General features: G+C 41.0%; 2 protein-coding genes across 4 annotated transcripts in view; one reads left to right on the top strand and one right to left on the bottom strand.

Annotated features, from left to right (window-relative positions):
* Positions 1-67: 67 nt before the first annotated feature.
* ppcs (phosphopantothenoylcysteine synthetase) lies at positions 68-2,707 on the bottom strand. 3 transcript variants are annotated; one of them, XM_062416076.1, is made up of 4 exons: positions 2,657-2,707; positions 794-1,331; positions 597-700; positions 68-498 (listed from the first exon to the last, which is right to left on the bottom strand). In XM_062416076.1, exons 2-4 carry the CDS (start codon positions 1,326-1,328, stop codon positions 172-174), a joined length of 966 nt encoding a protein of 321 aa, XP_062272060.1. In that variant the 5' UTR covers positions 1,329-1,331; positions 2,657-2,707; the 3' UTR covers positions 68-171. The 3 variants fall into 3 exon arrangements, with proteins under 3 accessions (XP_062272060.1, XP_062272059.1, XP_062272061.1); XM_062416075.1 differs by lacking the exon at positions 2,657-2,707 and adding an exon at positions 2,402-2,633; XM_062416077.1 differs by lacking the exon at positions 2,657-2,707 and adding an exon at positions 2,550-2,576.
* A 4,473-nt stretch (positions 2,708-7,180) lies between these two features.
* Positions 7,181-16,892, top strand: part of foxj3 (forkhead box J3) — an 80,801-nt gene continuing 71,089 nt past the window's right edge. Inside the window, exon 1 of the mRNA XM_062415108.1 lies at positions 7,181-7,407. The gene's annotated coding sequence lies outside the window, so the exon portion shown is untranslated. The remainder of the gene's footprint in view (positions 7,408-16,892) is intronic.

Raw genomic sequence — 16,892 nt, 5'->3', positions numbered from 1 at the left:
TGACGGTAATTACTAAGGTTATGCAAACATCCTACATACTGAATATACAGGAATTTGTCAGCAGAACAGGCAAGTAAGAATATAAGCCAAACTCAAGCTCAGGATTGGGTGAGAGCACAGACACAACATACAGCCGTGTCAATAACTCAGACATGCAGTGGATGGTGATTGTCAGCCCAGTTGTTGACTTATGAACTGGTTGTGTGCTGATGTCAGGTTATTCACAATTCTTTCCTCGATCTCCACCTCGTTCTTTGCATCCTCTTCTGTAAGGATCAGCTCAGCCTGAGTCTCAGGGGTCACCACCACCACGTAACCCCGCCTTGAGTCCAGCACGTTGGCCACCACTGCCTGGTGCCTGTAAGTGTCCAGAGCTCGCCGAGCTTTGTCCAGCAGGATGGTCGCATCTGTCTCCAGCTTGAAGGATATGACAAAAGCCTGTGGTGCCCAATCCTTCACCAGTGGGGACAATATTTTGGGGACCATATTCAGGCTGAGCTGAAGGGGAGAAAAAAGTTTTGATATTTGAGTTAATCAAATCTTAAAAACACTTTCATGTACAGCTGCATTTACTGGATTCTTTTTATTTCACTCACCTGAAGAGGTCCATTGGAAGACTGGATTTTGTGTTCAGGCATCTCAGATGCTGGGATATAGAAATCAGACACAGCTGCAGCCAAATAAAACATGGCCTTAGATCCTAAGTGCAGAAAAAACATTTGAGGAAAGGTTATGATCAATATGCTAGACAAGAGCTGCTACTTCAAACTCTTAAGGTGTTGTTGATCTCTACCTATTGTGCTGAGTGCCTGTGCTGCTGCTTTGAGGAGGTGCAGGTACTCTGACAGAGTGCTGAACTCAATGGGCAGGAGAACTTGACCCTCTATCACTTCCTGGTATCGCGTCAGCACTTTCCCAATGTTCGGAAGCACCTGCTGGTTAATCACCACTTCGCCAGCTGTACTGGACTCTCCGTCTCCTCCTCTGAACTGCAGGGCATCCAGCATGTTTATGGTTGAGAACATACGTGTGTAGGGGTAGAGGGAGCGATGTCTGTGTAGGAAGATGACAGCATAGCCGGAGTCTATGAAATATTCTGCTGAGGAGGCTCCTCTCCTGCCACTGCTGAAATTATCAAGGAAGCGAACAGTGCGGGACTCCAGGGGAACTTTGGTGCCACCTGATGTGATGAGAACCACTCTGCGGCCCGCTTCAGCATGATGTGTGGCAAAAGCAGACATCTTCTCCTTGACCTCCTCAACATGGGAGGGAACGGCAAATTCTTCCGCTAATTTGCCATCAATTGAAGATATTCTGGGTTCTGCCATCACCTGGTGAGAGAGAGGAATCTTTAATTCAACAAGCATATTTAAGGACAGGCTCACAATTTTTCACGTCTGTCATAACACAATAGTCAGGTACCCAAATTAACACCCAAAGAGGTTTCCTTGCTGTTATCATTCCTCCTGTTCATATTGGCCATAAAAAGATCACTTCATAATGCATTTTCAATGTAACTGATGGGGGGCCAAAATCCACAAGCCTCCTTCCGTGCCAAAAACTATTTAAAAGTTTATCTGAAGCAAATGTGAAGCTTTGACCATTCACATCAGTCAAATCCAGTAGACATCTTTTAACGTTAGACTTTTTAGTACAAAGTCCCGCCTGTTGTTACTGTACTTCCACAGCAGCTTAACACGGAAACACTGTCCTTTAAAGAAGTCTCGGAGTAGTGATGGACAGAACTTTTTAAAGTCTAAGAAATTAAGCAGTGATGATGTCATGAGGCATATACTGTACAAATTAAAGTGAGTAAAACAGTCTTGAAATACTAAACACATACTTTTTTTTCCCTTTAGAAATTATCTATAATCTGGAGGAGGTGTGGGGTTAGGAAGACCTGAATCATAATCAGACTGAATCATATGAAGTGTAGGATCCATTGCTTTGGGGGCTTAACCCACATGATTGACTAAAAATCAGGATATTTAGACCTCCGTTGCACCATTCTTTTTATTTATTTATTCTGTCTTTCACCCTAATGAAACAGTAACAAAGTGCTTGCTTCCTCCTTTAAATAACCTAACATTGAAATGAATTGTTTTATCCTATAATACATACACTAAAATGCTGGTTTATTAGGTACACTGGGACTAATGCAGCCTTAATAAAAACAACAATGCAACAAATCCTGAAGGTTATCATGTTCAATTTTTAAAAATGTATTGGTAATTATTGCAGGTCTAGTTTAACACTACAACATATTTGACCAACAGCACAACAAACTTCAAAATGCTGATAAAGTTGAATCGACCCCTCTCAAACACACACTTTAAAATAACAGCATTTTTAATTTACTAGACCAAACTAATCCCTACAGTAGCATTATGCATTACCATACCTTTCTTTCCAGACTCTTTAAATAAGTTTGTCAGGGTTACAGGCGAACACTTATCCGACAGATGTGCAGTAATATGACAGAAGAAGAATGGGGGCAGGGGAGTCCTCTTGTGCACTCTTTTGCAAACAATAACGTAAAGTAACGTTACCTGCTGTTTTTCAATAATTTGCCACCATAAAAAGACCCGAATGAAACTGAATTAAAAAGACAACGCTTGCTTTATTATAACAAATCAAAACCTGAAAGAAGTCCTACTTTATATTCCAAGGTGGAAAGACTGCTACCAGATTGCTTCACAACTTCTGCTCTTCCTGCTTCTGCTTCCTCTTCTTTGGTTTTATTGGTGATCTACAAACCAACCTTAAAGTTTCATATCGCCACCTACTGGTCTTGTATTACTGCCTCCTTTCCTGAGTTACTTTGCTCCTACAGTGTCAGGTTGGTCAGATTTGTTTACCAGGCATTTCTTACCTTGCTCACTTCCACCACACACCAGTATGACCAGTTTAAACCTGCTCCTGTAAGCTCTGATTTCCTCATTCCCTCCCAGGGTTAGGAAGGTTACTTTGGAAATGTAATAGATTACAGGTTAGTTGCCCTATTTAAAATGTTATAAGTAATGTAACTATTTCAATTACTTAACCAGAGTAATATAACTTATTACATTTGATTACTTTTTGATTACAACTGTTGGGGTAAGTGTACCCATTAAGCACCAAAATCTAAGTTCAGGTGTTTTTCATGGATACTGACATGATTTAAGGGAGATCATTTCTTATAAAGCAAAATTTATCTCTCGTTTGAAAATGTATTCATTAGTTCATGTAAATTTTGGAATATAAAATAAAGATATTTTATGAAAAAAGTCTGGCATGGACTTCATTTGTACTGTGGCACCATCTAAGCACACATTATGATTTATTTACAAAATATGAAAAATATAATGATGTCGAAGAATTAAAAACAGCAATAGCTATATATATTCAGTAACATCTTAAATATTAGAAAATGAGTAAAAAACACTACTGAGCCAAATCTTAAAGGTCTGACCTCAGATGTAACCCCCTTTTTAATGAACATTTTCTGAACTGTAATTTAATTAGACTTTTTTTTTTCTCAGTAACTGTAAGGGATTACAGTTACATTTATTTTGTAATTAAATCACATAACACCGTTATATCTAACTAGTTACTCCCCAACTCTGTTCCCTCCATCATGTCTTTTCTTTCTGAGGTATATTTCCTGCTGTTAACAAGTATGTGTTCTATTTCTGCTACCACCTGACAGTGCTCACAAAGTCCAGTTAGATGCTTTCCTGTAATATGGAGAGTTTCATTCAGGTTACTGTGTCCTATTCTTAGTCTGGTCATTACTATCTCCTCTTTTCTATTTCCTCTCCTATTTCTCTCAATACAACCTGTATTTTGTATTGCATTTAGTTGTCTTCCTCTTATCTCCTGATCCCAGTACTGGAGCCTCTCTTTACAGATTTTCTTCCATACAATACAATTTCCCTCTGATTTTTAAAGTTTAATTGGGGTATCTATGTTTTCTTTTTTTAACAGCTTGTTTGCCTGGTTAGTCCACTCTCTCATTAACCATAATGTCCATGTGCGCAGTAACCCAGATGAGTGTGACCACAGTGCCTTGTTTTATTACTCGTGAGTGTATTTCCATTATTTCAAATAGTAAGCCTTGGTGGTTACTGGATGTACCCAGCTTTAGGCAGATGCTGAGTCATTACAGATCAGAGCCATGTTAGGTTTGGCCTGTTCAACCCACTCTAAAGCCAATTGGTGTACAGCTCAACCATATACACACTTAAGAAGCTTGATGTCAATTTGCATATTGCAACTCTGGGAACTGGAACTGCAGATCCTGACACCAGGTGGATACTTTGGTCTTAAACTGTCAGCACCACCAGTAGCTTCAAGAAGTACTACCACTGCCACTCATGGCATTTTTGAGTCAGGTAATTGGTGATGAAGCAGTGTAGTGTGACAGTTTCTTTCTCACTTTCATATGAGGTGTCAGACTTAGTGACACATTTGCATCACCAGGACAGCAGACGGGGGATTTCTGTTTAAGGGGATCTTTTGGTCTGAATTCTCCCATTGACTCAGCACAGTTTCACGACAAAGATACTTGATTGTTTGATGTTGATCTGGAGTAATTGAAACTCATTAGATAAACTGCTTATTGTCTTTTGACTCTTCTTTTAGTCTTAAATAGTTAGAGCTTTCTCAGGGATGCTGGTTGGATCTGGATTGATTTCCTTAGAATTTGCATTAAACATTTGTTTCTGGAGAGATTTCTACATTTGTTAATGTGTTTCTGCCTTGAAGAAAGAATTACATTTCTGTAGGGTCTGGTGTAATTTTTTCCCCCCTCAGAAACTGCAAAGTGTAAAAAATATATATTTTCACAAATTATTATTAATTATTATTATACAACTAACTACAGCTGGTTGTCAAATTTGTATTTGATTTACAAAGGTGCACTTTAGAAAACCACATTCTGCACTAGCCAGCTAAAAATCTTACTTTTGGCTTTGTATTTATTCATTTAATTACAGTTTTATTACTTGATAACTTTTGACCATTTGACTTAAAATGCAACATTGTCAAGAGTTTGCTATTTTTTCACAAGTCAATAACATGGTAATTGTTTTACTGAGACTGATTGGAAATGAATGTTTTAGGTAAACTTCAGCCACATTTTTATAAAACCTTTATTTTTAAATTTCTTAAATAATCAGCACGATCCATGTCTGTAAAATAAACTCTCTATGTTAAAATGTGGCTGTAAACATTTTGATTTTATCACGTCGCCATACTGTAGCACATTGTCAGGATGTATTAACAGCAGTCCCATTGTCAACCAACAAGGGGCGCTGTTGTACTGCTGAACAGACAATCACATCATTTTGACAGGGTACTGTACTTCATAATACTGCATGTTGATTTTGTTGATTAACCTGATCAGTTTCGGCACATTTTGTTGATATAGATGATATTATGTCACTACTTAAACACCAGTTAAAGTCAGTAAAATAAGAGCTGGTTCAGGTTTGAATAAACCCATTTATTTGGAGTCACATGTGTCAGTTCAAAAAGCACTTAAAATATTTTTAGGCTGTTTAAAATGTTGGAAATGATGCATAAAATCAAACAATGGTCAAAAATCAGTGTTTGGTGCAAAGTATTGCCACCACATTGGAGAATATTTAGCTTATCCTATAGTTAACACTGCAATGTATTGTTGTTGTTTTTTTAGTATAGGATACTTTTTTCTGGCCTATTGTTTTCCACTTATAGCCTTTTTTTCCAGATACTAATGTACCTTGTATCGGTAATCTTCTCTGGTTCTGATTGCATCTTGACAACTTTACACTAACTAAAACTTGAGTCCTATAAGTGGAGTGAAATTACATGCAATTTAATAAAACTACATGAATCTTTTAAAGTATTACCAATAACATTTTTTCAGTTCTTTGACAGATGGACTCATGTCAGTCAGAAAACTGTAAGTAAACTATGTCTCATACAAAAAGGGATGTTTTTTTAAATCATAAATATCACAGTAATAATGAAATATGATTCAGACACTAAAGTCAAATATAACATGAAACGAGGTAAGGAGTTAAGATGAGATCATCATGGTCTCAATAGACTACTGAGGGACGTCCTTGGTAATTTCCCTCTGGGAGGTTTATTAAGTAATCTTAAATGCAGTTCAAATGTTTCAATCAACGTTTAGACGTGGTGGGCTTTGGGCTTTTAAAGGCAAAATACAAATAATTTTTTGACTTACTTACGACCACACAAACACACACGCAAACGCACACACACACACACACACACACACACACACACACACACACACACACACACACACACACACAAACACACACACAAACACACACACACACACAAAGATAATTCAGTAAGTCAATATCAAAATTTTGAACCAGCATTTAGATCATGGTGTAGGAAACTGTGACACATATTTCTGTATTAAAGGTGAATAAATAAATTACTGGTTCTGAGAGTAGAGACAATGATTTTTTATTAAGGTAGTCTCTTTTAGTGTTATGGAAACAGAAAAATGTTCACATAACAGTGGTCTGTGTATCAAATTGTGCATTAATCTTTTATCTTTAGTAGAAAGTGTGAACTTCACAAGTATTTATTAATGGATTACATTTGCCATGAACATATAAAACTGGATTATTACAAAACAAGAAGGATAAACAACAACCAGAAGGAATTTTCCACAATCTGGCAACCTAAAAGTTGTTTTTGGCTGGAAACTAGTAAATGATTTATTACCCAATAATAAAGCCTGTAGTTTTAGTTTATAAAACCCTTTATAAAGGGTAACTTATAAACGGTCCCTTCTACTTTCTGCTTTATTTATTTCGTGATGCTGACGGATTTTATTGTGTCTTTTCAAATCCTTTAACTTATTGGGCAATATCTTACACGAGAGGACACTTTGCGTTACATTATCCACAATGATCAGTAAATACAGCTGATTCATTGATTAAGTGGTTGATAGTTGACGTGTGGCTGCTCCCTGCTGGTATCTCCGCTGCGGGCTTGCGTTTGACCGCGCGCTAGTTTCTGTGGCGGCAGAGGTGGTGTGGGTGAGACGGAGAGACAAAGTCTTCATGTGCGGCGTCGTATGTGAAAGTAGTTCCGGGCACTTAACCCAAACGAGGAGGGGGGAGAGTCCCGGATGTTGGCTCGGCCGCCGAGAGAAAGGCGAACGGGAGAAGGCGGAGAGAAGCTGAGGAGGGACGCCACGGCACCGCAGGCACACCGGCGAGGCTACGGCTACAGCGGGTCTTTGCACAGGACGATACACGTCAAGAGCACAGGACACTCCCGGGGGTCCCCCCCGATAGCCGTAGAAGAGGAGGTGGAAGGAAGGGGAGGGGGCAGTTACTCTCAAACTACCGTGAGGATTACAGAGAGCCGCCGCCACAGCAGCTTTCTCCCAGAGTAAGTGAGCTACACGGGCATGGAAGTTGAACTAAGGCCCCAGAAATGGACGACTTTAACGGGGAAGTGAGCTGCACTGAAGTTCTGGGGATTGAGCCCGGTGAACAGGCCCTGACACACGGCTTTCCGCTCACTGTGGCGGGGCGTGCGGGGGGGGGGGGGGGGGGTTGGGGTTGGGGGGGAAAGAGCCAGTCAGTGTTTCCCCTACGGTCTATGTTAGTACCCCCCCGGTCGGTGCTGCTGTATAACTCTCCCAAGTTGACAGCTCTTGCGTTAGCCTTGCTAGCACCGACGTGCAACCGGTGACAACTGACAGGGGCAACTTTGACAGCTAGCTAGCCGGTTGTGGTTGCCAGCTAACTTTAGCTGAGCGTTGTCAGGGCTTTCTCCCGGGCCAGGACTAGGTGTGTGTACTGGGTTTGTCCTCGCATTAGGTGGATATAATGACCTATATCCCAGCCCTCCAACAGCTATCGTTAGCTAGCTGTTCGGTATGTGAGACGCTGTGTATCCAGCATGAAGTGTGTGTGTGTGTGTGTGTGTGTGTGTGTGTGTGTGTGTGTGTGTGTGTGTGTGTGTGTGTGTGTGAGAGAGAGAGAGAGAGAGCCCAGTGTCATTTGGCTTTTCTGCGTGCTCCGATGGTATTTTGACTCACAGCTGTTGCGGTGTGTTTTCTCGTCTGTCAATCGTCTGTTTCTCAGGCGGCTAATACATTCCTCCAGAAAAAAATAATGATCCACTGTATGTAAAACTAATCGACCTGTGCGAGAAGGCGGAGGTCTGTCATGTGGCTGGACACTCAACAAGTGCAAAGCATGTTTTCAGGTGATTTTTTTGTATTTAATGCCGCTGAATTTGATCTCAGGGGCTGTCTTTTTTGCCTCTGGTGGTTTACCCTTGGCACAAACGCTGTTGCGGCTTGATATAGGGTCCTGTGTGCAAGACATTTTTCATTGCTTCTCCTTTGCTTTGATGTTACACCAGTTGGTGTGTGTGATCGCACAGGGCAGACACTTATTAGTTAATGCTACGACTTTAAACCGCTGTGGCATTTGCGTGCAGCTGTGTTCAAAACAGTGTCCTTGCTTTATCCTTTACCTTTTTTTTTTTTTTTTTTTTTTTTTTTTAATAAGAGGATGGATGACGCTGTCAACTTGTGCAAGTTTTTATCAACGAAGTCACGGTGTTATTTTAATGATCAGGGTGCAATGAGGTGAACATTATTAGCTGATACTCCTATAGGTTTGGTTTATTTTTGCCATGAAGTGAGCATCAAAAGGTTGAATTTATGACTATAACAAATCATTATAAATTCCCCCACAAACGTCCCGATTCTGCCAGACCTTAAGCTTGAACCAACAAAATGCCCATAGCGTTAGTCAGCACCCACAATCAAAGGTCAGACCTGGTTTGCTTCTTAATCACCCATCCTTTAAATAGCAGGCCTACAGGGAGCTGTCTGAATTGAAGCTATCTGTGCATGCAGCTATAGAAGACACATGGAGTTTAAGTTTTGATGTTACTCCATCCAGGTAAGCAGCAGTCAGTAGTTTAATTTAATATACTGACTAGAAATGCATAAGAGCATTTGCCTTATCCTACCACTTTTGATGCTCTGATTTGTTTTATTTTATTTTCAAGAACTGAGGCTCCAGATGCAGTTTATGTTATGTTATGTTATGCAGTGTCCTCAGCTCAGTCTTGACAGTGAAATATGTCCTAACTCCTGCATTACAAATACTTTGGACCTTGATTTCATTCATTAAAAAAAAAGCTTTTTAGAAAGAGTGTTTTTGTGAGCAGCTATGTATTATAAAGCAGTGGAATAATTGGCACAGGCAGCGGAAGTGACATTTTGCTGTTGGTGTTTGCAGGCAAGCTGATAAAGAATAGACCTGTGCGTGCTTTTTACATATTGCATGCAGAATCAAGAATCATGGTGTACACATTGTAAAAATGTGTTTCTTAGAGCATTGCTATTGCATCCATCGGAGCCTATTAAGTTGTAATTTGTGTGGTTAAGATGTGGCAAACAAAAAAAAGATGTTGTGGCAAGGGGCACGAGGTTCATGTTTATGCGTGTTTCTTTGGTGATTTACAGCGTAGACATTTTTCTTCTTTGCTGTTACTGAGATTGCGCCTAGAGTTTGTGGCTTCTTTTTGATAGTTTTCTCTCTCTCTCTTTTTTTTTAATCAACCTTGAGGTTATAATGAATGGACTGAGATGTTGTGAAGAAAAGTACAGAGAAGATTACACATCTGTTTATTCTAACAGTAAGTAACAAGTGTGAATGGGAGGATGTGATGCAGCTTCTCTTTAGCGGTGGTTTTAGCCTGCAGTGTTCTTTGAAAAGTCTATTGCCTAATGGTTTCAAAACATGGCACCTACACCTCCGAGGTCTTCTGGTGTTCTCTGTGTACAGAACTGGTGGCACATTTATTTATCGCTGGAAAAAAAAATCCTTTGTCATCATCTGTAGAAGACGGGATTATATAGAATAACTATGTTAAAAGAAATATTGATATTTCATCATCACAGATGATGTTCAGCTGGAGGGTGATGGCATATAATGTACTAGATTAAATAGAGTAATGACATAATATGTGACTAATTTGGATAGATGTCAGGGGCCAGCAAGCCAGTAGAGTAGTGTGAATTTATAGCGGGTTTTCTACTTTTTGAATACCGGCACCTCATTTAGAATTCAGTATGTGGCCCCGTGCCTAGCCCCGACTCACTGAGAGGCTTTTTAATTTCTCCCCTTGTTGAAGTGATTATTCAAATGGCCATCCGTGAGATGCAGTTATCAGACTCCTGGTGGTAGTTGAGCCTGTGGCAACATGAATGCCCATCGCAGACCCCCCCCCCACCCCCACCCCCACCACCCTGTATAGTTGGACAACACCCAACAGGTACCCTGTGTAGCAACCCCTATTAGACCACCACATCTTACCCCTCAGGCTGAAAGCCTATTGTGTTAGGCGATTCATCGGCAGACAGCAATTTATTCATGAGGATGCTGGTATATTTTTTTGGCATGGTGTAGAGGTGATGCTGTTGGTCAAAGGCCTGTTTTCAGTATTTTTTACGATGACTTCATTTTAGTCTGAATCTTAATAAATAAAATAAAGAATGAACTTTATTAATCCCTTTTACCATCAACATGTTCAAAGCAACAGGAACACAGGGTGGAGGAACACATTTCTTAGTCAAATCTAGTAATAAATATAAATATAAAAATATATATGTGACAGTACAAAATAGAACAACATAGTTGTCAGTGAGGAGTTGAAAATGACAATTTTTATTAATATAAAATGATAGAATGATAACCAAGTACTGATAGCCGAAGCAAAAACAGAGTGCATGTTGCAGATATTGCATTCATTGTAGATAGTACATTATTTCCATCCAAAATGGGCATGTTTCAGTTCCTCTCTGCTCAGGAATGTGAAGTTATTTTAGGTTGGAGTTTCTTTCCCTTCACTTCTTTGCGCGCAATCTTGTCCTTCAGTGCGTTTTTCACCTTGGATGGGCAAAAAAACAGGATTTTCCTTTTCCTTTTCAACAGCTGCTTACTCTGAATGGAGGCAAGGCCGTTTCTAAAATGCAGCTCAGTCCAAATGACAGGACAGTTTTGATTGAACCCCCACACACACACACACACACACACACACACTCACACACTCACACACACTCACACACTCACACACACTCTCCCCCCCACATATCCAGTGTGAAGTTTTGCTCTCATGGAAGCCGTGTTGGTGAGAAGGGACTGGTTCAGTCTTCATTAGCAATGCTGTGCATCACTAGAATGCAGATGAGCTATGAAGCCATTCATCTGCTGGAAATGCCTCCCTGATTCCAATTTGAATCTTGTTTGCAGTCACATTGTGTGAGCCCACTTCTCCATGTTAAAGAAGTCTCTTTATGTGAGAGATCAGAGGGGGATAATTGCACTTAAGTGAACCTCATTTAGTGCTGGCCAGAGCAATTACTGTGACTGCAGTTAGGCGTTTTTTGGGGCCTGGAGCAGCTGTCATAAAGTCTCTGTAGCTGAGATATCAAATAGTGAATAGAATGACATTGGCATGGCATCATGGGAATGTCAGATCCTTGGATGGATTTTAATTAGTTTTTGCTCAGCTCTTTTTTTTTATTCATCTGAAGAAAAGCATAATTAAAAATGACAATTAGAAATGCATCATTTTAGTAATGATTGAAAATAAATTATTCTCAAGGTGCTGTAAGGTGAAAAAAGCCAGCACTCTTTCTTCAGGCAAAACCCCTAGGGCTTGAGGGAGATGTTTTATCATTAATGTTATTCAGGAGCCAAATTTTGAGTTTTGCTCAGCTGGGTGCTTTAATCTATTTTAGCTGTAAATTAATGAATTTTTAAAGAGCCCCTCGCTGGATACGGGTGGATGTGGGAATGCAGCACTGGTTCAGTTTTCAAACGAGCCCCTACTCCACCGTCACCCCCCCACCCCCCACCCACCCTCCTCACGGGATGGAGAGCGAATTTACTGAAGCACTACACTTTCATTTTTTATTCATCCAGCAATACACTGCCTAGTTCTCCTCATCCCACCTCCTCCCAGTCTGCAGAATCTGTCAGTGAACTAGTCCTATATGCTCCAATCCATGCTTTGGGTTGGAATTGGATGTGGACTTGAATCAGTGAGGGAATCATGTGATGTTTTATTTAACTGGTTCATTGCCTAACGTTATTGGCACATTTGCTCAGATGCATGTTTTATCTGAAAGTGTTTAGCTATTTATTTCCCCATTCTGACTAATTCGGGCCCTTCGATCTACAGGGGAACTACTGTACCTACCCACACTAAAGCTTGCTGGGTAAGCTTAGAAAGTATAGCAGAAAAAGGATGATGGTGATATTGTTGGTGGGGTGGGGTGGCAGCTCCTGTAGCGCAGGGTGGTTTCTGTGACTCATTCAAGCCAAGCGATAGCAAAAAAGATGAATGAAGTTTGAGGCAAGTTTATTAAAAAAATATTCGATTTGTTCTTATCTTTGCATTACAGTCACAGCAGAGGTAGATTAACATAAGTGTTTATCTGAAAATAGATAACGTGTTATGTGGTTGTAGTGCACATGTGCAAATGAAATCAGGGCCTACAAATCAACTCCATTTAAGGGCAGTTAATGTGGTGCTTAATGAGATGTAAAACAAAGATTTCACAGTAAATGCACTGTAAGTATCTGCGTTATTTGAGATTTTACGAACCCGGGTGCTAATGAATGCCAGAGTCCTAAATGAAGAAGACCGGCTTGACTTTTGTATGTCTTGAAGGATTTAATAATTCATCATATTGTATGCTTTGTCCTTGACTTCTGATAGGCCCTCAGAATCAGCGTATTTCTCTTAAGCTTTCTTTTCTTGTTCTTTACTCAGTAGGAGCAATTGATATGCTTGTATGATTCACACTCTTAGGAGACTTTCGAGCCGCGTGCAGGAAGAAGAGCTAAGCTGACACAGCTTAAGTAATAAGAACAGAGCTTTCATCATAGTACTCGGTATCTGTTTTAATCGTTACAGTGGCTCCTGTGGCAAATACATAATTCACTTCCAGGGAAAATGGCAGAATAATCTTGAGACATTATTAATTAAGAAGAGATGTTAGGTTTGAATGGGGGAAAGGTAGCACCAACAACTTACTTAACAACACAACCTTGTCTTGTCTGTGTATGAGCAGCCACAGAGATGTTATTTATGACACAACGTAGAAACGAGGGCAACAGCTCCCGCACCAAAACCTCTAGAAGAAATTACATTTTTAATAACACAATATTCCCTGATGTTACCTTTAGCTTCTTACATGCATGACATGACGATTTAAAGGTGTCAAGTGAAGTGTCCACCTTAATTAGCAGACTTGATTTGAATTTCGTAATCGCACTGTGGGGCGGTGGTTGGTTCATGCGTACCAGCCTAGGTAAACAATGCATGCTGTTTGCAGTTCATGGGAACCGTACAGATAGAATGATTCAAAGAGATAGGAGGGGTTATCTTGTCAGTCACAAATTTACAGCTCAGGAGTGTCTCTAGAAGCCCAAAAGTCCAAGTGAATTAGTACTTGCTTGTTTACTTCTAGCAGGAGTAGTGTTTGTTAAATAAGTGTGATGCAAGTTGATGTTGGACCTCATAGGTTTAATATTTATACTTTTTACAGGGAGGTGTGTGTGTGTGTGTGTGTGTGTGTGTGTGTGTGTGTGTGTGTGTGTGTGTGTGTGTGTGTGTGTGTGTGTGTGTGTGTGTGTGTGTGTGTGTGTGTGTGTGTGTGTGTGTGTGTGTGTGTGTGTGTGTGTGTGTGTGTGTGTGTGTGTGTGTGTGTGTGTTCACTGTGCAGCAACAGCAAAGGATTTCTCACATGTTTGAGTGTCAAACAGACTTGGAAAGGAAAGTCTCAGAGAGTCGGGTTTAATTAAGTCCACAGTCCCAAGACTGCGTTGTAAGGTTAAAAAGTGGAGTCTGAGGATGTGTTTTACTGCCACATCACTCAAGTTCATCCTCGGCTGACAGTAAACTCGTGGGAGATTGATCATTTATCATGGAAATCACAAGACTGGGCGCATTTCAACAGCCTCGTGTCCGGTGATAAGACCTGGAGGCTGTGTGTATTTTCTCCGTTTGTTTTGTGATTTCAGACAATGTTAATGTGGGCTGGTCCAGAAATAGCTTTATGTAGAAGTTGGAGACTGTGTGTGATGTGGTGTGTGTGTGAGGCTCATGATCTGTAGGGGCGGGTGCCAAGTTTTTCAGATGTGGTGTTAGTCGGGAAGGAGCTGTGGTGGATCTCTTGGACCCGATGATTTAACGCTTTTCTTCATACCTCTTGCCTGTGCCTCACAGTCCTCTGCATGCTCAGCAGAATTGCACGTCAAAACCTCTCTCTGTTGTCGTCATTTGCCTCTTCTTTTTTTTTTTTTTCTCTCTGTATGAAACCTGATGGATTAGCTTTAGATGTAGTACTTGGAGTCTCCATCTGTGATTCAGAAAAACCCGAACAGAAGCCAAGGATTCTCTCGCTGGAGTTGGAGGAAATGCTGATCTGCGTGGACCAGAGAACCCACACAAGCGATGACTCGCTCTTGCCCCATCATTCCCACACCCCATCTCTTTCTCTCTCTCTCTCTCTCTTGCTCTCACACACAGCCCGTCTCCAAATTATTGTTTTATTTTGTGTCGTCGCTTGTTTTTCGTTACCTCTCTCTGCGCCATACTCTCCTGTGCTCTTCACTTAGCAAACAACACGTCTGTAGAGAATTCTGAAGAATGCATCTTGTTACTCAGATGAGTCATACTTCCTCTGGCCTGCATGCCTCTCCCTCAGGGTGGATGAATGAGAGGGCGGAGAGGTTAGCTGGAGGAGGGGCTCAGTGGCTAAGACAACGTGGTCTGTGCCAGTTGCTCAATGTAATTAAGAAAGTATCAGTGTGTTGGTCACAGGACCTGAGATGTGCATATTAAAAAAAAAGAAAGAGTGGTTGTCCCTTGGTGGCTGTGCGCCTGATGACTTTGAGCGGGGCTGAGTCACCTCCTTCAAAGAGTAACTGTGAGGAAATCTCAGGCTCAGCTCTGACCCCACAAGTCAGCCGCTCTGCCAAGGTGCCTGTGGCCCTGGGAGGAAAGCCCGGGGCCTCGGCTCTGGAAAGGAGCGAGGCTGCACCTGCAATCTGAGAAATCTCTCTGCCGTACTGAAAGATATTTATATGATGGGATGAAAAGGCTGTAGAGGAGTTTGCATGCAGTTACTAGGCTTAAATGTTCCTCAAGAGGCCTGACTGCAACATAATTCTCTGCGCCTGAATTTATGAGATTGCATACAGTTAAGTTTGTACCACTCTGGTTTTAATTCCCTAAACTTAAGATCGCATTGTATCACAAAAGTCACAGAGTTGGAAGTAAACTTGATTACCTTTTTTATAATACTGATGAAACCGTATCAGTATAACAGTAGGCTCCTCTCAGCTTGCACTCTTTCTCTCCCATACCTGCTCTTCTTGGTCCCCTGCCAAAATCTATGACTCACAGGAGACTGAGTGACCTACTTTTTTAAGTCTTCTAGGAGTGCCAGAAGATTTCTTTTTTTATTTGCAAGACAATACTGTGGGTAAATATAAGTCAATTAAAATGCACTTAATGCACCCATTTTTGGATTTAAGCACCTAAAGGCTGTGTCAGCATGGCAGCCACCTCAGAGGATTCCCTTCATTATCACAAGGAAAGAAGATACATAGTAAACATTTCAGCTTTGATATCTCATTAGAAGCAAACTGAGTTTAAGGCCACACTGGCTCTCATCAAGCCAATTTAAAACTATAACTCATTTAAGGGCTTTTATACTCCTGCAATATGTGTGTGTTTCACATTCCCAGTTTATCCAGGTTGTCAGAGATTATGTTTTTTCTACGTGTAGACAAAGCGTTTATCTACATGAATCAGTGAAAGTAGCCTGCAGGCCTAGTCAGTTTGTTTTCGTAATGATAGTCTTGGCTCTACTGTCATGGTAAAGTTTGAACAGTTGCTCTTAATATTATATGGATTAGGACGGCAGATAAAAGTTTGGGTACAGAAGCAATCTCCCAAATGCCTGATTTACAGTTTGCCTACCTCTGAAAATAAAACAAGGATGGGATCAAAGGCCATAGGATCCCTCAGAAGGTTTGATGGTTTGAGCTGGTTTTTTAATGGAAAAAGATGCCGCTTTGCAGCGGATGGAATTTCCACTTTAATCGCTAATTGCTGTTTTTTAGTCTTGTTGTCTCTCATTGAAGCAGAAACAAGCTGTGCAGTTGAATGCGGTGTCTTGGCTGCTCTTTTCCCTTCTACAAGGCTTGGCTGCTTTGATATGTCAGTTTTGTTTTAGTCTGCCGCCTTCGTCTTGACACGATTGGCCCCGCTCGCTCCGACCTCCTGGAAACCCCCCGGCATGCCCGCCCCAGGGTGTGTGTTCAGTCATTTATTCAGCTTCCTCTAAAAGACTGCCATGCCTTCACTTCCCTTCTAGTTTCCCTCCTCTTATTAAGATGTAGAAGGCAGAGCAGCATTTGGTCTGAAAGGCTTAGTGCTGGGGGGAGGGGGGAGGTGGGGTGTTACTGGTGTGTACAGTGGGGGGTAAGGGAAGGACCGTGAGCATGGGGACTTTAATGACTTAATGTGCACTGTACAGCCCGGCCACACTCCAGCTAAGTTGTGCAGGCAGCTCTCTGTGCTATGGTTTCTGTCTTTTTGTGCAAGTTCAGTCAAAGAAAGTCAAAATGATGCTCTGACAAAAGTGACTATAATTGGAGAGGAACACATTATCAAGACTTTGGTTAATGCTGATTGCTGCTTGGGTTTATGCCTGATAATCCCTATTTAGTCATCTGAAATGACTGCCTTTTTGAAACCTCTTTTTATCTCTTCTGTTCTCCAATGAACTTTTTTAGAAGTCCCAGTGGTGAACCAATTTGACCACC

This window comes from Scomber scombrus, chromosome 3, assembly GCF_963691925.1.
Source record: "Scomber scombrus chromosome 3, fScoSco1.1, whole genome shotgun sequence".
NCBI lineage: Eukaryota > Metazoa > Chordata > Actinopteri > Scombriformes > Scombridae > Scomber > Scomber scombrus.
This window is presented reverse-complemented; position numbering and strand designations above follow the sequence as displayed.

What these genes read in the sequence shown, in the direction of transcription:
- ppcs (XM_062416076.1), bottom strand. Translation starts at nt 1,328, where the DNA reads ATGGCAGAACCCAGAATATCTTCAATTGATGGCAAATTAGCGGAAGAA. An exon ending in ACAGGCACTCAGCACAATAG is followed by an intron (nt 701 to 793) that starts GTAGAGATCAAC and finishes TTCTGCACTTAG; the next exon opens with GATCTAAGGCCATGTTTTAT. An exon ending in CTTCCAATGGACCTCTTCAG is followed by an intron (nt 499 to 596) that starts GTGAGTGAAATA and finishes TCTCCCCTTCAG; the next exon opens with CTCAGCCTGAATATGGTCCC.